The sequence below is a fragment of the Sorex araneus genome, chromosome 5 (assembly GCF_027595985.1).
Source record: "Sorex araneus isolate mSorAra2 chromosome 5, mSorAra2.pri, whole genome shotgun sequence".
Classification (NCBI taxonomy): domain Eukaryota; kingdom Metazoa; phylum Chordata; class Mammalia; order Eulipotyphla; family Soricidae; genus Sorex; species Sorex araneus.
The window spans coordinates 63,360,551-63,386,254 of record NC_073306.1 but is presented as its reverse complement, the minus strand read 5'-3'; the positions used below and the strand labels follow the sequence as shown (position 1 = coordinate 63,386,254).

The following is a 25,704-nucleotide window of genomic DNA, read 5'->3' as shown; positions in this document are numbered from 1 at the left end:
GCAGGTAAACATCAGACGCAAAAAAACCCTTTAACTTCAGTAAACACAGATGCAGAAAGTAATGGCAGAGAGGGTTGAACATAAAGTACAAGCAGTTTAAGATTCTCTGACGCTGGAAACAGTGGAACGTTTCTGCATAAGTAAATGATATGCTGAGCTACACTTCAAAACAATAAGTATGTTAAGTATGTTAGCAATGTGTAACATGTGGAGTAGACACTAAGGGTTCTGGCACCTGCCTGAGAACCACTGAGGCGACAGAGCAGGTGAAAAGTGAGATATTTAGAGTATCCAGGTGAGATAGGACTGTAGTAACAGACAGCAAGCTAATGGGAGAGGGCCAGCAGCACACTAGTCAGTACCCAGAGGCACAGAAACAAGATAAAATACGAGCAGGCAGCCTCCCTGCTCAAGTGGGAGAGCAAATGACGGGTGAAGTTACCTAAAGACCAGAGAAGTTATCTAAAGAATGAGCTTCTGAGCATGCTCTTTCACTCTCCGTATTAAAATATTAAAATAACTAATACAGTCAGCACACAGCTAACTGACAGTGTCCTTAATATGGGGTTTAAGCACAATGCTAAACGTTCCCAATCATCCTATATCTCTGAAACCCATGTTCCTGATTATTCGCGACTGGAGAATAGAGTAGGGCGGGGCTTACCTTACATAACCTTCCCAAGGTTACAAATCCTACCATTTCTAAAATATTTTCTGAATATAGGTTTTATCAAACCAAAACCCGAGGCTGGCGCAAAGCCTGGGATTACGTACACTTAGCCAGACACCAGAGCTGTAATAACTGGGAAGGCCGCCAGGGGGCCCCACTGGACTCCTCACCCCTGACAACACTCAAACCAAGTAGAAACGGGGATGGGCAGAAGCGGGTAAGAGAAAAACATTCGTCTTTTATGAGGAAATTAATTCGTGGCATATTCAGAAAACCAAATCATTTAACCCTTGCAGCTCAAGATCATTCTCAGACCAACAGTTTCCACACTACCGGCGGTGTGTTAGACACTCTGACTACCAGAACCCATTCGAGACCTACAAAATCAGTTATTTATCTGCAGGATGCGCGGGTGATAGCCAACATTTTAGGCAGCACTCGGCCTCGCCGGGAGGAGTGATCGCTGGGCTCAGAGCCAGGAGTAAGCCTGGGGGACAGCTGAGGGTCCCCACCCCAAACCAAAGTAAGTGAAAAGAAACCGATACCATCCACCGGAGGGTCAGAGAAAGGCTGGATTGGGGCGCGGCACCGAGTTCGAGAACCGGGTTCCTGTGTGCTGCTGACCACCCGGCATAAAGGATCCTCACCCCATCTAGAAGCACGATGCGGCCCGAGCAGGAACTAGTGGTGAAAAACTGTTCCTGCTCGTTCAGGAGCTGCACAAGCCCTACCACGTCGTCGTCCAAACTGCCCTTCCGGCTGAGGTCCGCTTTGCTCAAACACTGCGTCTTCCATCTCCGGAATTCCGCGCTGCGATCCATGCGATGGAGATGAAACGCGGTCCGCGGCCTCACTCTAGCGCGCCCCTGGGGGCAGCCATATTGAAACCTACGGCAGCCGAGAAGGCCCCAAATTCCTCGACGTTACAAACTCGTGAGCGTCTCGTGCCTTCTTCTGTGGGCGGGGCGAGGCGGAGTCCGCAGAAGTCGGAGCTGTGCGGCCCTGCCCACTTTCTCTGTGCCACCCGGCGGAGCTCGAGGAAGTGTGAGTTCCCTGGTGTACCAGGTAGGTGCATTCAGTGATTTAGGCGGCCGAACTCCCTTGCAGTTTCGTCCGAAGGAGTTTGATTTGGGCTTCGTCCCTGCTCTGCGCTGAGAACCTGTGAAATCGGAGTTCGTGGCTCAGTCGTTCCCCATAAGGGACTGCAAGTTCCTAAAGGGTAAATTACCCCGAGTGTTTTATCCCTACCCCCGCCCCCAAGCCCCCGATCGATCCCCATCCTGATGCAAGTTCCTAAAATTTGGTAAATCACCCGGGGAGCTTTGTCCGCACTCCACTCCACCCACAGCCCCCTGAGCCCGATCCTGACACCCATCACTGCCTTCTAGCAGAAACTGCTTTGAGGCTCCACACCTTAGGGCGCCCCTCGGCCCTTCCTACATCCCTGCCCGCGTCCATCTGGAACTTCCGTGCCTGGGTGGCCTGGGCTGGACCTTTCCCTGCCTCAGTGCAGTCTCTGCAGCCAAAGTCCCTGGCCCGCCCAGCCGGTTCCATCTCCAGGCTTTGGGCCTGCAGCTGCAGGAGGCCCTGAGCGCCCGCCTGTGTGGCTATTTGAGTTGCTTTCTTCTGGGATGAAATGTGTAGTTCAGTCCCTGTCTCCCCTAATAATTTTCAAAGAAAAAAAAAATTGACAGTCACCCTGTTAGCATGTGTCTGGATGATTACCCACTTACTAGAGGAGACTCATCTCAGTGCACAGAAACAGAATATGTGTTAATGATTGAACCTTTTTAACGCTGAAGTTTGGACTGCTGTCCCGGTACAGAAATTACTGATCCGATTCACACGACTGCCAGGACGATCCGTGAGTGGTCATCAGTGGTAAATCCCGCAACCTCTGGTCCCCCAACATCTGGAGAGCAAGCAGAAATACCTATTGGAGGTACAGTTTACTTAAAGAATGCAGCGATGTGGTGACTGGCCTGACTGCAAATGCTTCGGTCTGAATAACAGAATTTACTAAAGGCAGGGAGTACTGTGTGGAGCACTGTTGTCACTATAGCTGATAGTCACAAGGGACCTTTGCTTGAGAGTACTAGCCCCATTCTTCTGATAAGGAAGTTACTCATTTTCCACAAGAATTTCATACTGTATTTCTAGTGGATTCCCTAACTTAATGCCCTTGAGAAAGTTCAAACTCTAAGCAGATGCTTTGACAATAAAACGTATACTCCTGTGTGCGTTAATTCAGTTTTCTGCTTCAAACTCACTTTGTCTCACTATCACAAAATATACTTCTAAGACATTAAGGATCCTTCTTGCCAGCATTTCAAAGTGTGAGATGGAAAGGGTTATACATGAGCGGGAAATTATCACCTGATATTTAAAGCATAGAATGTTGGTTCTAGCACTGTTTCACGGTGTGGCCCTGGTGAGTTTTGAGTCTTGATCTCTCTTAGGATATTTTTTTAATTCCTAAAATGATGTTATTGTTTTTCTTCACTTTTCTATATACTATGAAATAGTGGTTTAATAATTGTTGCTTCTCTTGTTTACAATAGCCAGAATCTGGAAAAAACCAGAGTGCCCCAAAACAGATGACTGGTTAAAGAAACTCTGGTACATATACACAATGGAATACTATGTAGCTGTCAGAAAACACGAAGTCATGAAATTTGCATATAAATGAATCAACATGGAAAGTATCATGTTGAGTGAAATGAGTCAGAAAGAAAGAGACAGACATAGAAAGATTGCACTCATATGTGGAATATAATATAATTGAGAAGTGCAAGTTTGCAGTGATGCAACTTCTGGCAGATATTTCTCTGGACTTAGTTACTAAAATACTAAAATACAAAAACCCAAAACCTGAGGCCACTAGGTGCGGTCACTCGACCTCATACCTCTTCATTCTCAGCAATGGAAAACAAATTGCCAAATGCTTCCTTTTCAGCAGGTCTGACTTTAGGGAGGGAGACTCTCCAAACTATAATAGTGAGTTTTGTTGAAATATTGAATGCAATCAAAGTGAAAGTAAAGTGAAATTTATCAGTTACACAGGCAAGAGGGGGGGCTAGGGGTGGTGGGGATGCTAGGGGTGTGGGGGGACGGGGTGGAGCTATACTGTGATTCTTGGTGGTGGAATATGTGCACTGGTGAAGGGATGGGTGTTCGAGCATTGTATAAATGAGACTTAAACCTGAAAACTTTTAACTTTCCACATGGTGACTCAATAAAAAAATTTAAAAAAAATAAAAAAAAAATAATTGTTGCTTCTCAACCTGTTGTGAAAACAGTTGTCTTATTGGAGTTGAAAGACATTAGAAGAACTTGGTTCTTACAGTACTTTTAGGATAATTCAGTACTTGGTGTTAATGTTTTGTTTAAACATCTCTGAACTCTTTGAGACTACGGGCTTAATAAGTAGAATCCTGCTTGGAGAACAAAATCTTTTATTATTACTTATTTTTAACGTAATTCTTGTATTATGAAGCAGATGGTGACCCTGTGGTTATTGAGTTAGTTCACAGCCAAGTGAAGATTAGAACCTGATCTATCAGAATGACAAAGGATTTTGGTGGGAAATAAGATGTATTGAGGCACTGTAGAAGACAGAACTGTCCTGGTCGTGCCCCAGATCCTGACAAACCTAAGGAAAGGCAGCAGTATCTGTATGTGGTGTGGGGGTGGGATAGGATTAAGTCTTCTTCATTCTCTTTCTCCCAATTTAGCAACTGTAGATGGAAAAATGATATAAACTAGATGAATATTCTTCGGTCTTTTTTAAACAACAGCTGGCTAGCATCTGTCCACAGACCAGCAGTTATAACTAAGGCAGTATGATCAGAGGTTTTCAACCTTTCCACACCCATGGACCGACCCAGGGCTGAACGAAGACCATGGTGCCAGATATTTTTGACAGATTTTGCTTTATAACAATTTTGCACTTATCTATTACTTTGGGAGCATAATAATAAGGTCTGTTGGTGAAAAATTAGATATGAATGAAAGAAAGATATTGATAAAGATATTGATATCTTCTTGAAAGAGAGAAAAGATACTCATCTCTCGTGTGTGTGCTCGGGATGTGGGAGAGAATGCGAGCAGAGTGAGCAGGAGCTACAGCAGAGATGGAGGCATCATTGCCCTTTTGTTCTCTGGGGTTAGCACAGTGCAGTATGGCTAATGTTTCAGAATAGGCATTCAATAAATAACAAGCAATATTTGGTGTTAATGTTTTGTTTAAACATTCCTGGTGTAGAGATGGGTGTTGGAACATTGTATGACTGAAACCCAATCGTGAACATCTTGGCGATGCTCGATCTCATAGTGATTCAATTAATTTTTTTTCTGAATGCTTTAAAACTGAGGGCTTAATAAGTAGAGTACTATAAATATTGTTCAATAACTCAAACATGTTTATAGAATGGTAGAATCAAAAATATTTTGGTGAATAATTGATTATGTTGGCCTCTCTCTAACACACAGCCTGGAATGGGAACTTAGTTTTCAGGTTCAAGAGCTGTGTAATATTTCCTAATGCAAAACAATGACACATTATTTACTAACGCCCGTGCGTGGAGTAGATATAGAACATGAAGCTTGGGAATGATTAGCACTGAGTTTATGATAACAGTTTCTTCTGAAGAGGGTGAGCCAAGGAGTTGGGGGATGGATACAGGAGATGTGTTCATATCTGTAGGGTTTTAGATTTTTTAAATGTATGTTGAAGCTGGGGTGACGTGTAAATGTATTCATGACAGTATTTGTTTTTATCTGTATTTGAAATAGTTCATAATATAAAAAAGGAAGTATTTTGTGTTAATATTTAGCTCTTAAAATTTCTAAGATACTGATTGAAATCTAAACTCAACACAAAAAGAAACCTAAGCCATTGTATCATGCTATGTCTACTCAGATGTTTTTGTTTGCATGTTTGATTTCCTTGTTGAAAGCACGGAATCTCTACAGGAAATAATATCAAGTATTTTGCTTTGTAGCTGAAGGATTTGTAAGATGAAAGGTCTTTTAACATGAAATAAGATCAGTAGTAAGCTCATGATTTAAATTGTTTGATCTGTCCCTCCAGGGGAAGAATGATGATAGCCTAGATATACAATGTGACAATATTTTTTTTTTCTTAGTATCTCGATCCCCATGGCGACTGGACAGAAGTTGATGAGAGCTATCAGAGTTTTTGAATTTGGTGGACCAGAAGTGCTAAAACTCCGCTCAGATGTTGCAGTGCCATTTCCAAAAGACAATCAGGTTGCTGTAATGACTTTTAAGATAAGAAGCTGGGAGTGTGGTCCTGTGGTAGAACACATATCTCTATTGCATGAGGCCCTGGGTTGATCCTCTGTCACTGTCAACTGTCACTGTCATCCCATTGTTCATCGATTTGCTTGAGCTAACACCAGTGACATCTCCACTGTGACACTATTACTGTTTTTGGCATATTGAATACGCCACAGGTAGCTTGCCAGGCTCTGCCATGTGGGAGGGATACTCTCGGTAGCTTGCCGGGCTCTCTGAGAGGGGCAGAGCAATTAAACCCGGGTGGGCCGTGTGCACGGCAAATACCCTACCGCTGTGCTAGCACTCCAGCCAGAACCCCATGTACCATTAAAAAAAAAAACCTGAAATTACATTATACAAATTGCACTCAAGTATCATGGTATCTACAAAAATAAAATGGAATGACTGTACTGAGTATGACTCTCTAGCATATCAAGTTAATGTTCAGAAGAAACAGATTCACAATAGTCTATAAATATATTAAATTGGTATATGGTTTATAGTCTATATGCATACATTATGACGAAGATAACTTATTTTTAAATTTAATGTGTTCAATATACAAACAGGAATAACCTGGTTTCCAAAAAGCTAATAGAAGTTGAGAATTATCTGTATCATGCCATAATGGGATTTTTCTGCATGAAGTCAAAAATAGTGTAAACAAATTATATAATTACAAACTTTCATGATTTTTATTTTGTTCACGATAGGAAAATAATATTTTAGACATGTGTTCGTGTTTTTGCACATGGCTTAAGAGAATTTAAATGTAGGAGCTAGAGAGATAGTACAACAGATAGGGTGCTAATCTTGCATGGGACTGACCTGGGTTCAATCCCTGGCACCCCATATGGTTCCCTTAGCTTTGCCAGGAGTGAATGCAGAGCCAGGAGTAAACTCCAATGAGGACTGTCAGGTTGCCAGGTATATCCCTCCCCACCCCCAAAGAGGAAAAAGTACAAGGAGAATTTAAATGTAGAGTTCAGTTATTTCTAGTGACTGTAAGAATATGCTTTTACAATTGGAAAAATCACTGTCACTGTCACTGTCATCCCATTGCTCATGGATTTGTTTGAGCGGGCACCAGTAACATCTCTCATTGTGAGACTTATTGTTACTGTAACAATTGGAAAAATAGGTATTTTTATTGTTCTACTTTATATGACTTCTAGGACTAATTTCCTTGTCATCATTATGAGAAGTTTGACTGTTTGATGATGGCCTATTTTTATCAATAGATTTCTATAACAATATCCAGGTTTTCATTAGTTCCCCAAGACAGCCTCTCCTTCATCCTTTATCTCCCTATATATCTATTACCTCAAATATCCTTTTTCTCCCAGAACTGAAAGAATTCCAGTTCACTCAAATACTGCTATCTTTGTATTGAAGTAAAATAAGTTTCTGTGGTATACCTCACCTCCAAATATTAATGAATGGAAAATAGAAAATTAATTTGTATCCACTAAATCCCCTAATTTACCGTTGATGGGTTGCTCACTTCTTGCATATACGTAGAAATCTCAGCTCCTTGCATTATGTGGTTCTGTCACCTTCCACACCTGGGAAGATGCACAGCGTGGATTGCCTACTATGGACACTATGGACAAGTCTGAGAGCGGCTGCTTTTCCATTGGCTAGAACTCAGTCACTGGTCACTCATATTTATAAAGCAAGCCAGCAAGTAATATTCCTATGTACTGAGAAGGAGGAAGAAATAATGTTTTGTGGGCACATTGTGTTCTCGATACACAGTATTTTTGCCACTCTTAACCCAAAATATGCTTTTATGTAGCGCAGAGCCTTTTTTTTATATATATATAATGTAGGAGTACTGCTATTTATTGAGCCTTTGATTAAGCTGATTGCATGCCAATAAGCCTTTTGTCTTAGGTTTTTATTTGTTGTTTTACAGTACTGGAACATGTTTATTGAAAGTCCCATTTTTATTACTCATAATCAGCGTGAAAGTAATGGGTGCCGAATGAATGTTTAAGTGTTCTTTGTAAAATCAGGTATATTGTCATTGCAGGTTCTAATTAAAGTGTATGCATGCGGTATTAACCCAGTGGAGACATATATTCGCTCTGGAACCTATGCTAGAAAACCACTCTTACCCTATACTCCTGGTACAGATGTAGCTGGGATAATAGAAGCTATTGGAAATAATGTATCTACTTTCAAGGTATCACGTTTCTTAATTATTTTTTTGCTCAATACTTTTTCTAAACATAACTTCATGTAGTTTTAAAAATGTGACTATATAAGTCTTTTAAAGGCCTCATTACACGATTTCTGCCACTTGGGGGACTCCTGTAGTCAAAAACCAAATTTTTCATCCAGAGATTTTTGCTTGTTTGCATTATGAGGAATAAACACTGGATAATTTTTATACCTTCAAATCCTCATAGAATTCAATGATGATACATTTGATTTAACAGAAATATGTAAGTCCACAAACAAGGAAATTATATTATTTCCCAACTCTCAGTAACACACAAGCCAGCATAATTTTTCATTCCTTCCATAATTCAACTTCACAGATTAAGGGGCATGCTAATTCTTTTGAACAATAAAGATGAAACGGATCCAAGGTCATTATCCATTTTTTAGAGCCCTGTTTCAAATGAAGGTGACTGAGTCAATGAAAATGTTACGATCAGGGCTGTTCTATTTATATGCCAGAAAGACATATAAAGCATAGTGTATTTATGTTCTAGCATCTTTCCTCATAATTCCTTGACCTGCTTAGTTTTGGCAGCACAATTTACCCAAATTGGTTTTCGACAGAGATGAATGTTCTCTCACCCCACCCCCTTCCTGAGGAAAACTTTCAGATTCCTATGGTTTCCCACTTCTGAGCCCTTGGCAATCTGGCTTCTGCCCCATGCTGCACTGAAATGATTCTTGCTAATGTCACTAATGGCCTCTATATTGCTGGAGTTAATGGGCCCTTTTATGTCATTATCTCTCTTGACTTCTCTCTGACATTTGACATTCTCATCTACTTTTTCTTTAAAAAAAAATATTTTTCTTTAGCTTCTATGACATCATTTTCTCCTGATCTCCTCCTTCTGCCTCTCTGGGCATCCTTTTTTCCCAGCATTTTTCCCTCTCTAGATTCTCTTCGGATCTTGATGTCACACAAACCTCTGCATTTTGGATCCTGTATCTTCTTGATGATGGTCTGTCTCCTGCATGCCCCTAGGTTTCTATAATCATGAATCATATGTTTCAGATTTTTACTATACTTTGGAACTGGGGTGTCCAAATGGCAGCCCGTTAGCTACACATGGCATTTTAAAATCAAATGCTTCTCAGTTACAATAGCAATGTTTCAGATTTCTTAAGAGCTTAGCTGCTTGACTTGTGGCTATCCCATTGACCAGACAGATTGAGACCATTTCCATCATCACAGACAGTTGGACTGGAGAATGGGCTGACCCACATGGTAACTGTCCAAGAATCTCTGGTCCGGAATGTTGGAAACTGCCTTATCATTTCTCCAGTCAGACCTGCTTTTCTCTCGTGTGTCTTTTGGAAGTGCGTTTCTAGGCTTATTTTTGTCCTTTCTCTCTCTCTCTTAGAAGAATCTTTTCTAGATATCCTTAGTAGAATCTTCATTTGTTCTTATCCAAACCATTTTTTATCCCTGACTCTTCCCCCTGCTGCCCAATCCCCACCCCACCCCACAAACTGCCTGTAGTTTGGCTCAAACTACTTCCATCTTTACCTGGATTTCTTTTCTTTTCTTTTTTTTTTTGCTTTTTGTGTCACACTTGGCAATGCACAGGGGTTACTCCTGACTCTGCATTCAGGAATTACTCCTAGTGGTGTTCAGGGCACCATATGGGATGCTGGGAATCGAACCTGGGTTGGCTGCATGCAAGGCAAACGACCTACCCACTGTGTTATTGCTCCAGCCCCTTGGATTTCTATAATGGTGACTTTCTAAAATGTATATCTTACTGTTTTATAACTCGGTCTTAATTCTTGCATAAGTTCTTACAGATTTCTAGTATTGTTCATACCGCTTTTGCTATGAAAAGAGACCGCCATGCATATCCTTCAAGTCATATCTCCTATTTCTTTTTGCCTGGTTGTTTATATATTTATTTAGTAGTTTGTTTGGGGCGCTACTCAGCAGTGCTCAGCAGAGGCTACTCCTGGCTTGGTACTCAAGAGGTTGTTCTGGCTGTGTTCAGGGGATCATGCAGTTTAGTCAGAGGTTGAACCCAGACCTCTCATGTGTAAAGCTTATGCTCCAGCTCTGATATCTCTCATCCTGTAGATTATTTTAAGTCAGGAACTGTTTTCCCTGCCACTCCCATACACTTTCATCACTTTGTTTATTGTTTGTTTTTTCCACTTGGAAGAATTAAAGTGGAACTCACAAAAATGGGTCAGTGGAACTCACAAAAATGGGTCAAAGGGATCTTATAATATAGCTTTATAATGGGGCCAAAATGAGGTCCTGAGGATTAAACCAAGGTCAGCCGCATGAAAGACACATGCTGTACTACCTGCTGTACTCCCTAGCCCCGCAAACTCACCTTTAAAAGGAAAGGTTGCACTGCTTTGGAGAAATTGTACAGCAGGTAAGATACTTGCCTTACTTATGGCCAACCTTAGTTTGATACCTGGTATCCCATATGGGCCCCCGTGCTCCCCCACATGTGACTTCTGAGCACAGAGACAGAAATAAGCCCCGAGCACCACTAGGTTTGGCCCCAGACCCAAAATTAGCCTAGAAATTAATAAAAAAAATGCTAGATTACAAGGAATTATAGCCCTATTGATACCATTTTAATCCATGATACCTTGATTACTTTAATTATTGCTTTCCCCAGAAAGGTGATAGAGTTTTTACTACCAGCACGATCACTGGTGGCTATGCCGAGTATGCTCTTGCTGCAGAACACACCGTCTACACACTGCCAGAGAAGCTGAGCTTCCAACAAGGAGCGGCCATTGGTATCCCATATTTTACTGCTTACCGAGCTCTGCTTCACAGGTAATATCTCACTCTGTTGATTGTGAACATAATAGCTGGGGAGGGAGGTATTGATCGCTTTCTTCCTACCATCCGTCTGCTATTTGGGGTTGCCATGTAGTTGCTCTTTTGTGTCGTGGAGGGTATTCCTGATACTTGCTTAGGAGTTGCTTCTGGTAGTGCTTGGGGGATCATGCTGAGTCGGGGGTCTTTTGCAGACTCTCTTCATGCAAAGCATGTGTCCCAGCCCATGGAGCTATGTTTCAGGTCCCCCTTGAAATGCTCTTTAACTTTTAGAGAACAAAAACTGCTCGGGAGAAGATTGTTCTCATTACTGGCATGACAAGAAAAGCAAAGGACTACTTTTATCTTCAAGATGTTCTTTGTTTAGTAAGAGATGACGGATGTAAGAGCAGTTTTTATATGTACATATAGGGTGGAAAATGCAGTGATAGATATAGGGATTATGGGATCACAATGGATACATCTGTAGTGATGTGGTGGGCAAGGCATAAAACCTTGGTTGTTTTAAAGCCATGATACAAGAGTCTTGGAATCTAGCCATGGATTCTTATTGTACAATTTTAAAATACAAGATAGGTCTCTACCTTAGACCCACTGGTCAATGCCCATGACTGTGACCTGATAATTTTAGTTAAAGTCTCTGTATTTGAAAAGTATCACTATCAGAAAGAATAAGCTTGTGGAATAGTAATTGGGAAAAGGGGGCAATTTATGCAGTTTACCAAACAGACTGGTATATAGGGTGAAACATCCTGCTATCTAGGGAGAGCGAAAGTTAGGTTTAGTCAGATAGAAGTCTACAAGGAGAAGGAGGACAAAGAATGAGTTCAAACATAGTAACCTGTAAATGCTAGCTGTCATTAAGGAGATATGTTTCAGGTTATAAAATAACAACAACTAGATTATAGAACCTATACATTATTCTGTAAAGCACTGGTGTCATGAGGCGTTTTAATCAGGCGAGTTGTACCTTTTACTGAGATTACTTAACTATAGTGTGAAGGATATAGTTGGGGACAGGAATGAGAGAGATGGGAGGGTTTTCTCAGCACATCCTCCAGACAAAATGCTTTGGAGTTACAACAGGGGTGACATAAATAGAAGTGGGGAAGGGAGGAGGGTAAAAATCTATTTAGGGAGTAAAAGCAGAAATATATGGTGACTGCATGTGAAGAATAAGGAAGGGAAGAGCTTAAGATACTGTCAGCCTTGGGGCCAGAGCGGTAGTACAGCAGGCGAGGCTCTCATCTTCATGTGGATGACCTGGATTCTACAGCACCATACCATATCGTTTTCTGAATCCCCCAGGAGTGATCTCTGAATACAGAGCCAGGTATGGCCCCCTGACTCGCCTCCCTTCCACCTCCCCCACCCGCCCCAAAAAAAGACACTGTCAGACTTCCTGCTTGGATTATGCTTAACTGTGACAAAGAAAAGGAAAAAACGTTTTGAAGGGAAACTGAGTTCAGTTTTGGACTTGAAACTGAGACAGACTTTGTAATAGAGAAGTCCAACAGCCCTTGGATGAAAGAGCCTGGAGCTTAAAAGTTGGAGAGATAAATTTGGAGTTAACAGCATGTAGGTGAAAGTAGACAAGGTGAAAGTGATTGAAATCCCTTGGAGTGAAAAGAACAATGGATTGAGAAAAAAACCTGATGAGCATCATTTAAGAGTATAGTCAGAGGCAGAAGACAAAGTCCTAAGAATACCAAAGAGAGTGTATCTCAAAGCCAAAGGACTCGAGAGGTCATAGTATCCTTAAACATCTGTTAAGAACATAGGCTTTGAAGATAAGAAAACCTGGTTTAGAGCCGGAGGTTCTTAAACTTTTTCCACTTGTGACCTCTTTTCACTTAAGAAATACAATACAGACATGTGCTGCCAGAAATACCTTGGATTCATTATGTGGTTGGTTTTGACTAAATTTTTGGTCATTTTTTTGTTCAGGAACCTTTTAACTAAATCAAACTTTTCCCAGCCCCTACATTTAGTTATAACCTATAGTTTAAGAAGCGAGAGTTTAAGAGTACTGTCTTCACCTAGTATAAGCTCTGTAACCTTGGGCAAGTTATATCACGTTCTCAACTACAGTGTACTGTTTTGAAAAATAGGGATCATTTGTAAAATATGGACATCTACCTAATATAAGTGTGATGGGAATTAAATGAGCTAATACATACGAGACTCTTAGTATGGAATCTGGCACAGACACTAAGTGCTCAGTAATTAGTGTAGATAGTGAGGTATGTGTCTGTGTGTGTCTCTCTGTTTATCTCTCTTTCTGAGGGAGACACAGGGTTACTCAGGTTAAGACAGTCTGCTGACAGATCTCTTGCTCAGGAGAATCATCTTTGTTCTATTATGTCCATCAGCTGATTGGATGAGACCTCACTCACATTATGGAAAGCAATCTGTTTTACTAAAATTTTAATGTTGGGCCCTAGTGATAGTAAAGTGCATATGGTGTTTGCCTTGCATGTGGCTGACCCGGGTTTGATACCTGGCATTCCATAGGGCCCCAGAGCACAGAGCCAAGGATAATCCCAGAGCATATTGGGTGTGCCCCCACCACCCCTCAAATTTAAATGTTAATTTGTTTTCAAAACTCTCCTTCATGAGAGAAAGAAGCCATGGAAGCAATTTTATTCACTCTGCTTCAAAAGAATTAAGTATGTAGGAATTTACAAAGGAATTACAAGATATATCCAATGAAAACTAAAACATTTTTGAAAGAATTAAAGGACAAAGAAAATGGAAGAATTAACATTCTACCCAAAGCAGTTTATAGACTGAATACAGTCCCTATTAAAGTTCTATAAAAAAAATAGAACAAATCTTTAAGGAAATAATAGAACAAATATTACTGAAATTTTTATGAAACTATAAGGAAGCCGAAATAGCAAAAGTAATCCTAAGGGGAAAAGATCAGAAGAATCATGATATCAGCTTCAAACTATACTGAAGAGTGATAGTAATGACAGTATGGTATCATACCATAAAATAGGCGTATGCCTCAATGGAATAGAATTGAGAATTTGAAAATACACTCATACACATGTAGGCAGTTTGTTTGCTGCAAAGGAGTCAAGAGACTCCTCGATAGGAGTCAAGAGAAAAGAAAATTCTCTTCAACAACAGAAGTTCAAATTATGCACACAAAACAATTCAAATTAATTAACAAATGGATAAAAAGCTATATAAGACATAAAAGCATAAAATACATAAGCATGTAGCAAAACTTTCTGTGATATTGACTTGAGTAATGTCTTTGTTATTTCAACTCCCACAGCAAGGGAAATAAATAGTTGAAACAGTATCAAATTAAAAGCTTCAGGACACTGAAAGAAACTATCAGTAAAAGGAAAGCTATTGTGTTCCATGGGAGAAAATATTTGCACAGCATATCTATAAGTGGCTAATAACTAGCAGGTATTAAAGAACTTATATTATTCAACAGTAACAAAGAAGATCCTTATGAAAGAAATCGGCCAATAGGTTGAATAGAAATGTCACTGTAGTAGATACTCAGATGACCAACAGACCAATGAAAAATATACAGCATGACTTCCACCAGAAATGCAAGTCAAAACTACAATGCAGAATCACCTCACACCTTTGATAATGGCCTAGCTCATGTAAACCAGAAACAAATGTTGGCATGGTTTGAAGAACAAGAAACTCTCTTAACACTTTTGATGAAAATATAAGCTGTCCCAGTATTTTTGGAAAATAGTATGGAGGTTTATTGAGAATCTAAAAATACCTTACCATATGATTCAGTACATCTACTACATATCTGTCTGAATAATATAAAAACTCTGAAAGGGCATATATATTCCTCTGTTCATTGCTATACTACTAGTAAAAAGGTAGGGAAACAACCCAAGAGCCTAGTGAAATAGGTAAAAGGTGGCACATATGCACAATAGAATACTACTTACTCAGCTGTAAGAAAAGATAAAATCTTGCTATTTGTGACAGCATATGAAATTAGAATGTATGATAAGTGAAATAAAAAAGAAAGAAAAATACTAGATAATCTCACTTTTTTGTGGGATGTAAAGAAACTAAGCAAAGGAACATATAAAACCAGTACATTTACTTTTGGATTGGGACCCCAAAACTGTTCGCTAGAGGGGCTGAGTAAAAGGGAGGCACAGTGGGTAAAGAGGATTTAGTAGATGGAGGTGAAGAGATTTTTGTCACTTCAGTGTTGAGTGTGGGTGACAACTTTTTCTGAAAAAGTGTATGAGAAAGCACTCCTGGAAAATACACAATAATGTGGTACAACAATTTCAGTCTGAAAAAGCAAAAGAATAAAACTAGATTCAAGACTAAAGTCTAAAACTAGAAATAAGAAATACTTTCACAGGAATATCCAGAATATTTGACTTGGCATCCTTACTCAAAGTTAGCACATGAAATTCATTGTTTGGATGGTTCCGTACAAGGCTATAGAATGATAGCATTGGGAATTTTTTTTTTTTTTTTTTTTTTGCTTTTTGGGTCACACCTGGCGATGCACAGGGGTTACTCCTGGCTCTGCACTCAGGAATTACCCCTGGTGGTGATCAGGGGACCATATGGGATGCTGGGAATCGAATCCGGGTTGGCCACATGCAAGGCAAATGCCCTACCCGCTGTGCTATTGCTCCAGCCCCAGCATTGGGAATTTTGAGAGGGTAAACTGGCTCTTTTTCTACCCATTCAAGGTGCAGGAGTTTAAAAAAAAAATGTGCTCTAGGAGTTGTTTATAACATTAACAACATATACTGGGATACTTCTAATACTTCTAATCTTGTAGTATACCAGTAGTAATAATATACTAAACAATACAAAACAAATACTACTTGTGTATAGCTTTAAAAACATACCGGAATCCTTCTTAATACTTCTAATCTTGTAGCAATACTATTCCAGTACACTTGTATTTTACTTTTTATTTTTTATTTATTTTGGTTTGGGGCTGTACCTTGCAGAGCTAAGGGCCTACTCCTGGTTCTCTGCTCTGGTAATCATATGTGGTACCTGGGGTACCTGGATCAAATCCAGGCCTCTTGCTTGCTGTGTTCAGTCCTTTGAACTGTCCATCTAACCCCAGTATCTAATAGTTTTATTAAAATATTCTTTTCTTTGGGGGCCATACCCAGTATGTTCAGGGTTACCCACCTGTTTCTTGGAGTAACCCTGAACCCTCAGGGATCACTCTGAGAATGACTTGGGTGGGAGACCACATGGGGTGCTGGGGATTGATCATGGATCGACTCTGTGCAAGTGCCCGCTGTATTATTTCTCCAGTATTTTATTTAAAAATAAGTTTCTTGTTAAAGTGTTTGGGTAATATTTCCCTCAGTTTATCATTTCAAACCTTTAGTGATACTCCCTTTAATTTATAAAGCAAAGGTATTGGGAAAGCTTCATTTATTATTCTTAATTGCCATTTGTCAGTTGGCATGCAGCCTTGAGTAGGCTTTTGGGTTACCATGCTCATCATTGATTGGACATCTATGATGTGGCCACCCCCTGTTGTTCCAGTAAGAGATCCTCCCTCAGAGTCAAGTCTGGGTCATACCACAGCTGCCTTGCCCATCTGGAATGATCAAGCATCCCGTAGTCTATTTTGCTGCGTGTTCCCTGTTTTCATTGTAATTGCAGAGTTGTAGTATGAACCAGAAGTCAAAAGGGTATGTCATTTCACCAGAGGAATTCGACATTTTAACATTGACAGGGGAGCCTTTGGATAGGATTTATTATATTTCTGACTCTCTTACCTGGCTGAATCAGCACAGCTTTCTGAAATAAAGACTTGTAGGCAGTACATCCTTAGGTCCAAATGCAAGGAGAAGTGAAAATGTTTACACCTGGCAAGAAATAATTCAGCTGTTGTGTTTTCTTGGGTATTCTTCTGTACCACAAAATAAAGACAGAGCTACCATAAACCTTTTTTTCAGACCTCTAGGGGAACATGTAAGAATCAATGAAAGCCTCGAGTTCTAGTTTCAGCAGTTTCACTTAATACACCCACAAGGACTGCAGCCTCTTAGAAGCACCATGCATTGGTCTTGGCATTCATCACAGGGCCAGGCACATAATAGGGTACCAAAACACTTGTCAAGTGAATAAATGTATTGAAGGATTTTTTTTTTTAAACCTATGGCTCTGAAAAACCATCCGTTGATCTTGCAGAAGTTGGAGAATATATTGAGCTGTATTAGGATGAGTTTCCTCTTAGGAAACATATTAGTCAAACTGAGGGTACAGTTTCCTTAAGGGTAATTACGAACACCTAAACTTATCTTCAAAGTAAGGAGATATATTTGTATTTTCTTTCATAGTGCCCGTATAAAAGCCGGAGAAAATGTTTTGGTTCATGGAGCTAGTGGAGGAGTAAGTATATATATATATTTAATTCTAAATGATCTTATGTTTGTGGGTTTGGTATTATTATGTCTTAAGTCTTTTTTTTTTTCTTTTTGGGTCACACCCGGCGATGCATAGGGGTTACTTCTGGCTCACGCACTCAGGAATTAACTCCTGGCGGTGCTCGGAGGACCATATGGGATGCTGGGAATTGAACCCAGGTCAGCCACGTGCAAGGCAAATGCCCTACCTGCTGTGCTATTGCCCCAGCCCCTTAAGTCATTTTTTAAAAGGACACACACACACACACACACACACACACACACGCGCGCGCGCGCACACACACACACGCACACGCACACACACGCACACGCACATGCACGCACATAGTTAGGGTGTCTTTTTCCTTCATATAGTGGTTTCCTTAAATTATGTTTTCTTCTAAAGGTGATTCCTTGTCATTAGTTTTGCATTTCTTGGTAAACAAACTCAACACATTAACCCACCAAAAAAGGATATGTATTAGATTTTCCCTGTGTATTAGGTGTAGGCCAAGGGAAACTCACTTTGTTTTTGTCTTTAAGGGTCATATTCTACCAGCATAGAATTTCAAACAATTCCTTAAGGTTAATATGAATCCCCTATTCCCTTGGATAAGGAAATCAGGCTCATTAAAGCTTTACCTGCACCGCTCTTCCCAGACAGCCCGGCAGAGCCCCAGTGCGTTCTTGGTCCTTTTCTCGCTCCCTTCCTCGGCTAGCCTGCTGCGCTTTGATGATGTTCTGAGCGCACAGTATACAGCTGTGTCCTGAACATTGTAACCCAGGGCTTAAAATGCTAATGGGGCAGCGGGGAGGGGGAACTCGCAATTTATCGCATAAACCCTTCGGTGAAACCATCCAACGTGGGCCTGTCAGAAGCCTCTTCAAAACAACTGGCTGTCAGTCTGCATCGGAGGAGCTTAAGAGGGAGAGAGCTCCGAGGTTGGACTTTAACAAGAAATCCACATGACCTCTCTCCTGCGTTTGGAGGCTTTAGGAATTTTGGAGTCCAGAATTTTGAATTTGTTTAAGGAAAGGGCCTGGGGCTAGACGGCTCACCTGGAGAAAGCTGATTAACCCTTCAGGGCAAGGTGGCTACTTCAGAGTAGATAGGAAGAAGAACCCTACTAATGAACTGTTGTCACGAGAATAATGAATTACTGCATCCTGAAACTAGGAATTGAGCTCGAAAGGCAGCCAGTATGTTACGAACATTCAGTCCACTGTGTTTCCGTTACTTTAGAGAGAAATCATAAATCTCTCCATGCATCATAATCATACCAGCTTCCAGTGTATCTCCCGCAGGTCAATTCCGGACGATTTCACACACCAGACTAGTTTATAAAACAAAAAACACAAACACCAAGATTGTCTTCAAGAAAACGGAGAAAAACCTGATAGCTGTAGCTAGTCAAAAATTCCCATTGTTTAGCTGCACAGAGGAGGCTGTTTTGAGGTTAAATTAAACTTAACCCTCCCAATTGCCAGAGGATCTGTCAGACCGCTTGCATTTATTTAAATTGCTTTGGTTTTCAGAGTTCACCTCGTGCTCTATATAGAAAAGAGAGATTTCAGTAGAAAGAAAAAAGAGTTTAGAGAAAAGCTCTTTATTCCCTTTACCTTCTTGTAAAAAGCCCAGTCACTTCACCATGATTTCTTTCCCCCAAGGCAAAATCCACACTGTTCCCAGAGCTGACTAAGTTTGTTAAATCCTTGGCTGGCAGGGACAGGCTGGCAGCCTGGTGTGAAGGCTTCTGATCCTCCCTGCCCTGTCAGAAGGAGGCTGTGCTGGGTTTTGTCTTGCTGCTGTTTGTACTTTCTGTCCTCATTTAATTCCATTCCTTTGGGACTGTGCCGGATATTTAAAATGCTGTGGAGTTTATGAACATAGCTATTATCCAGAATGTTGGTGGGAATGCCCGGTTTTATTGTCAGCAAAATACACAGAAGGAAAATTGTTGACACATACTGGTATTTGCTGTTGAAAGAGTATCGCTAATACAACTGTTGACAAGAGTACCCAGCGTGTTTAGAATAGCTACTGAGTAAAGTATAAGATATTACATGAAATCTTTTATTTTAAAATGTGGCTTTATTATAGGTTTATTTCTTATTTTTAATTAAATATAAAGCAGCACAATCAGTCACATTAACCCACAGTGTACTGTATTTCAGGAGACTGAATGTCCAGCTCATTCATCAGTGACTTAAGTGTTTCATTGTTTATTTTGGACAAATCATACAAATTTTTTCATAACCCAACTTTGTTCAGGCTCATCACTCATGTATTCCATTACAGTTTTTAAGGCATTTGTAGGCCCAAGTATATGATTCTGTTATTTTTTAAAATTAGTTTCTTGGGGGCTGGAGTGACAGCACAGCGGGTAGGGCGTTTGTCTTCTATGCGGCCAACCTGGGTTCGATTCCCAGCATCCCATATGGTCCCCTGAGCACCTCTAGGAGTAATTTCTGAGTGCAGAGCCAGGAATAACCCCTGTGCATCGCCGGGTGTGGCCCCCCCAAAAAAGTAGTTTCTTTCATTATTTTTCATTTTAATTATTTTTGCCAAGTCTAATCCATAATGGTTTTGCTTTCCTTTAAATCAATTTTTTTTAAAAAAAAATAAATCAATGTTTTTTGTAAAGGAGTGATTTTATGTCATCACCCCCTGTCCCCACCCAGGATCCTTTGTAGTGTCTTGGGACATTTCTGTTTCTTACCATTGGATAAAGGGGCTCTAACTTCTAGTGGGTAGAAGTCTGAAATCCTGCTTTATGTCCTTCAATGCATGTGAAAGTCCCTACAAAAAAAGAATTATCCAGCCCCAAATATCATAATACCAAGTTTGTAGAACCTTATTGCAAATATATATGACTCTTATCTGTATGTATTATTCCACTCATTTGACATAAAATCAAATATATAATTTCTTGTATTAGTATTTTAATTTGCCTTTATCAACATTTCTAAATTAATTTTATTTTTTATTTATACATTGCATCTGGTTGTCTAGTGATTTTCCTTGATCTAACTTTTAATACTACCTATAAATTGATGAATAAAATATTCATTTAAATTTATTTTTCTAAGTCTGAATTCTTCCAAATCTTTCCCAAAACCCAACTGATTACCTAATATCTTTAGGTGTGTTTTGTTTGAAAATATCAGCATGTTAAGATTTATTGTGATGATAAAATAAGGCAGTGCACAGATGTGTTATCTTGCACATTATAAGTATTCAAAAGAAGTTAGCTATTGTTCTTGCTGCATCATTTAGACTTGAAGTTCCGTAGCAATAGGGGAAGACCCAGAAGAAAATAGGTCATTTTATATACATACATGTGTGCATATAATGTACATATATTCATATATATGTATATATACACTATATGCACACACATAAATATATGTGTGCTTGTTTGTACATAGATGTGTGTGTATTTATATATACTTATTGTTTACTGGAACGTACAAATCCCAAACTACTAGTTGTATTTTGTTTTCCAGGTCGGACTAGCTGCATGTCAGATTGCTAGAGCTTATGGCTTGACAGTCTTGGGCACTGCTGGTACCGAGGAAGGACAAAACATCGTTTTGAAAAATGGAGCCCATGAAGTGTTTAATCACAGAGAAGATAATTACATTGATGCAATTAAAGTAAGATTGTTCTACAGTTGTGTAAACACAGGAATTTTGTCTTTTGGGTGACTTTCATGGCTTTTTTAAGTTCTTTCATCAAGAATGCTCTTTAAGCGCTTTGCTTTGTCTTTTTATGCCTATCATCATCATCATCATCATCATCATCATCATAATCATCCTGTTGATCATCGAATTTTTCGAGCGATCTCAGTAAAATCTCCATTCGTCCTAGCCCTGAGATTTTTGAAGCCTCTCTCTACTTGTCCTTCCCAATGATGCCACATTGGAGGCTCTTTCAGGGTCAGGGGAATGAGCCCCAGCTTGTTACTGGTTTTGGCATATGAATACACCATGGGGAGTTTGCAAGGCTTTCCCATGTGGGCAGGAAATCCTCAGTAGCTTATAGCCTAGTTCCCCCTCTGGGAGAAACTGGCAAGCTCCAAGAGTTTTATACCTATATGTAGTTTTATTCCTATGTATGTTTTAAAGGATTTTTTTTACATAGTTAACAGATATTTTCCTTCTGATATCAATTTATAAGATTTATTCTATTCATACCTTTCAAATTTATATATTTTATACCCGAACATTTGTTCTTTCTTAATCCCCTTCTGCCATTTTGCCTACTCTACCCTCATGACCAACTTACGTTTTCCCATCCCTCTCTTGGATTCCTACGTAAGATCTTATGTTTTTTTTTTCTCTGAATAATTTTATATAATATAGTGCCCTCAAAGTTCATCCATGTTATTGTAGATTGAAAGGATTTCATTCCTAGTTTATGGTTGAATAATAAGATCCACTTACGTTTATATTTGCGTGTGTATATCACAATGATGAATACCTTCGTTGCTTTTCTATTTGGCTATTGTAAATAGTACTAGAATGAACATAGAGATGTATATATCTTTTTGAGTTAATATTTTCTTCAGATAAATAAACACCAGAAGTGAAATTTCTGAATCATATGTATGATAGTTCTGTTTTCATTTACTCTTTGGTCTTCGAGGAAACTCCTTACTGTTTTCCACAGTGACTACTCTTACTTGCATTCTTACCAGCCATGCACAAATGTTCCCTTTTCTTTTCATCCTTCCCAGCACTTGGTATTTCATTGAAATAGGTCACTCTAACAGCTATTAGGTGGAAGCTTACTATGGTTTTGTCTTGCATTTCTTTAATGATTAGTCATATTGAGCATCATTTAATATACATTTAGTCATATTTATATTTTTCTTTTAAAAAATGCCATTCAGGGGCTGCAGAGATAGTACAGAGAGCAAGGTACTTGCCTTGCATATGGCTGACCCAGGTTCAATCCCTGGCATTGTATATGGCCCCTCAAGCATCACCAGGACTGATCCCTGAGCACAGGGCCAAGAGTAGTCCCTGAGGACCACCAGTTGTGGCACAGAAACCAAGTAAATATGTCTTTTAAACCAGTTCATACAGTGGAACCAATATAAATCTTTGCCTAGTCAAAGCAATCTGGAGAAAGAATGTAATAGTGCATGATTTCAAACTTTGCAAGAAAACTTTTATTTTTAAAACATTATAGTATTTGCTTACAAACAGACAAAGAAATTAGTGAAACACAACTAGAAACCTATAAGCAAGTCCACTGGCTGGGGAAATAGTACAAAGACTGGAGCTGCCATGAACCAGATCTCAAATCTGATTTCCTGGCACTAGATAGTATCCCGAGCACCACCCATCAGATATAGCCTTAGTGGTCCTTTGTACTGCTGGGATAAGATGAACCCCTTCTTCACCTATTGCATTGTTGCATTTACCCTGCTTATTAAAGTCTCTAATAAGTTCCTAATGCCCAGTCTGCTATTCATTTCCCAGTTAGTCTCTCCATCTTCATACTTTTCCTTATTGTGTTTCTGGTTTTCTTGCTCTTTGTATTACATAAACATTGGGTTTTTTTTTTTATGATTTCTCCAGGGTTTGGTCTTCTGGTGCTAGACTTCCATTCTGATCAGTTTTACATATATTCATGGCTTCATTCAGTTTTCACACTGTTTGCCGTGAGTTTCATTCCTCCGTGTCATCAGCCTTCTATACATTGCTGATCATCTGGTTATCCCTGATCCCTGCCCCCCCAATATTCATAATGCCAAACTTACTGTAAACCATTTAGAAAACTCACACAAAAAGTGCTACCAGTAACTTTGTTTTTTAATAAAAATAGAACACCCATTGGAGTTTTGGATTTCTGTTTTGTTATTTGCTTTCTTATTAAAGTACACTTCTAATAAAATACACTTATAATACATATACACACACATATATATGTTCAACTAAGGAAAAAGTATTTTACAGTTGACTCTAAGAACCTGGTAATTCCAGACAAATTTTATTTCTTTATAGCAATTTACTTAGTAAAAAATCTTTACCACTTTAGGTTTTGTGGCTAGTATGTTAAAACTACATGTATAGTTGTATACTGTAGTACTGTAGCACTGTCGTCCAGTTGTTCATCTATTTGCTCGAGTGGGCACCAGTAACATCTCCATTGTGAGACTTAAATCACCTAAAATTTATGTTTTTATATCACCTATAATTTACATTTTTAGTCTTGAAATACATCATTTTGTTTCACTTAGAATACATTTCTATAATACATTATACATTGGTAGGATATAATACACATTTCTAAAATATATAATAGTTTACGTTTTTTAACACGTTGTCTTACTCTGTACTCATATTTTGTAGAAATCTGTTGGTGAGAAAGGAATTGATGTGATTATTGAAATGTTAGCTAATAAAAATCTCAATAAGGATTTGAGTCTTCTGTCATATGGAGGACGAGTAATAGTAAGTATTCTTATTTCCCCATTAATCCATTTGAAATTTTATCATAATACTATTTTTCAGTAATCTTTAACTGTAAATATAAAAAAAGACATTTAAGAACTTCTTTTCATATTAGATTGTTGGCAACAGAGGTACTATTGAAATAAACCCTCGGGACACGATGGCCAAAGAATCTAGTATAATTGGAGTTGCTCTCTACTCATCAACAAAGGTAAGTAAAGATTTTTATTTTGGTGACTTAAACGTTGGTACTCCTGCCTTATGGTGTAGAATACATAAGATAGTGGATTAAAGGTTAGTCAGTGTGAAAACTGAATTAGTCAGTAACAGCTAATTAAGGACAATATAATTTGTTTTCCTAGTCAAGATACTTTTGAGAGAAAAAGGAAATACGGCTAGCTGTAATTCAGGAAAATTTGGAGGTTTTTTTTGTTTGTTTGTTTGTTTGTTTTTACCTACACCTCCTCAAGGCTTATTCCTGGCTCTGCACTCAGGAATCACTCCTGGCAGTGCTCAGCGGATTACCTGGGGTGCCGGGGATCAAACCTGGGTTTCCTGTGTGTAAAGCAAGTCCCATACCCATTGCCTGTCGGACTACTTCTCTGGCCTAATTTTCTAATTTTTCTAATAGTTTTAATTTACAAATTGTCCTGAATTAGAGGCCAGAGAAGTAGTCTCCATATTATATTTCCCTTAATGGAGTAACACATATGTCCTAATTTTTCTAATAGTCTCCATAAGAGTTCCTTTTTTTCTGTAAATGTGAATAAGTTAGGAAAAGCTAGATATAATAAGAATCGGTGTTACAACTCTTAGATTTTGAGGCTGTTTAAAACTGCTGGAAATTAAGTTATACATTTCCCTACCTCCAAAAAACCCAACTGTTTTTCTTTCACTTAGGAGGAGTTTAAGCAATTTGCAGCAGCCCTTCAAGCTGGAATGGAAATTGGTTGGCTGAGACCTGTAATAGGTTCTCAGTATCCACTGGAAAAGGTGTCCCAAGCTCATGAAAATATCATTCATAGCAGTGGGGCCACTGGAAAAATGATTCTTCTTTTAGAGTAAATGACATTCTTGTGTATTTCACATTAATTTTAGATTTCTTAGTCTTGATTTACTATAGTTTATTAGCATCCATTTGATTCATTGTATTTTTATATTAAAAACAAAATTTGTCCTTAGAGATAATAGGCATTGGGGTACAATTCAGTTTATAGCTGGCAATATTTTTTATGTCTTCTGTTTAGCAGTAGAAAGAATATTAGTGATCTTTAGCCATAGGGATGCATCTCAGAAATTCCTCACTGATACATGATCATTAGTTTCATCCCTTTGACTAAAACATGGTAATTCAAAATAATATAAAATCACTTTTTCAAAGCTTCTTCTTATAAGGGTTTTATAGTATTTTATTAGTGCAAGTTGTATTGAACTCCAAGGATTTGCTAAATAAATGGATTCCTTTACCAAATAAATTTTATGTGACACTAGAAATCTCTTAGGAGAGCAAGAATAAATAATGCACAGAGAAATTTGTTTGTTTTTCAAATTTTTCATATATAAGAACATTTCATTCTGTTTATAGTTGAGTATTAATGGGGCACATGCATTTTGATCCTGCATATATAGTATCTAAATAGATACTTACCAGTTTGTGCAAAAAATAAAACATTTGGCATCTTAAGAATGATCTGTTTTTTGGGAGGACCCACTCGGGTTGAAAGCTGCATACCAAAAGTAGACTATAGACTGAACATGATGGCCACTCAATACCTCTATTGCAAACTACAACATCCAACAGGACAGAGAACAAAAGGGAATGCCCTACCGCAGAGGCAGGATGGGGT

General features: G+C 39.1%; 2 protein-coding genes across 6 annotated transcripts in view; one reads left to right on the top strand and one right to left on the bottom strand.

Annotated features, from left to right (window-relative positions):
* The window catches only part of TYW3 (tRNA-yW synthesizing protein 3 homolog), a 19,204-nt gene extending 17,578 nt beyond the window's left edge, over positions 1-1,626 (bottom strand). The window contains exon 1 of one of the 2 annotated variants that reach the window (XM_055140600.1): positions 1,216-1,626. In XM_055140600.1, the coding sequence (XP_054996575.1) occupies positions 1,216-1,491 (276 nt within the window). In that variant the 5' untranslated portion in view covers positions 1,492-1,626. The remainder of the gene's footprint in view (positions 1-1,215) is intronic. The other variant, XM_004603341.2, reaches the window with a different exon arrangement.
* On the top strand, positions 1,621-25,704 carry CRYZ (crystallin zeta). 4 transcript variants are annotated; one of them, XM_055140597.1, is made up of 10 exons: positions 1,621-1,735; positions 2,496-2,612; positions 5,818-5,941; positions 8,007-8,159; positions 10,825-10,988; positions 17,327-17,378; positions 20,900-21,049; positions 23,756-23,857; positions 23,973-24,068; positions 24,758-25,704. In XM_055140597.1, the coding sequence occupies exons 3-10, from the start codon at positions 5,831-5,833 to the stop codon at positions 24,920-24,922; spliced, it is 993 nt and encodes a 330-aa protein (XP_054996572.1). In that variant the 5' UTR covers positions 1,621-1,735; positions 2,496-2,612; positions 5,818-5,830; the 3' UTR covers positions 24,923-25,704. The 4 variants fall into 4 exon arrangements, with proteins under 4 accessions (XP_054996572.1, XP_004603400.2, XP_054996573.1 ...); XM_055140598.1 differs by having other exon boundaries at positions 1,643-1,735; positions 2,473-2,612; XM_055140599.1 differs by lacking the exon at positions 1,621-1,735 and adding an exon at positions 1,745-1,889.

Coding starts and splice junctions, on each gene's coding strand:
- CRYZ (XM_055140597.1), top strand. CDS start 5,831: ATGGCGACTGGACAGAAGTTGATGAGAGCTATCAGAGTTTTTGAATTT. Junction 5,942..8,006: donor CATTTCCAAAAGACAATCAG/GTTGCTGTAATG, acceptor TTGTCATTGCAG/GTTCTAATTAAAGTGTATGC. Junction 24,069..24,757: donor CTCTCTACTCATCAACAAAG/GTAAGTAAAGAT, acceptor TCTTTCACTTAG/GAGGAGTTTAAGCAATTTGC.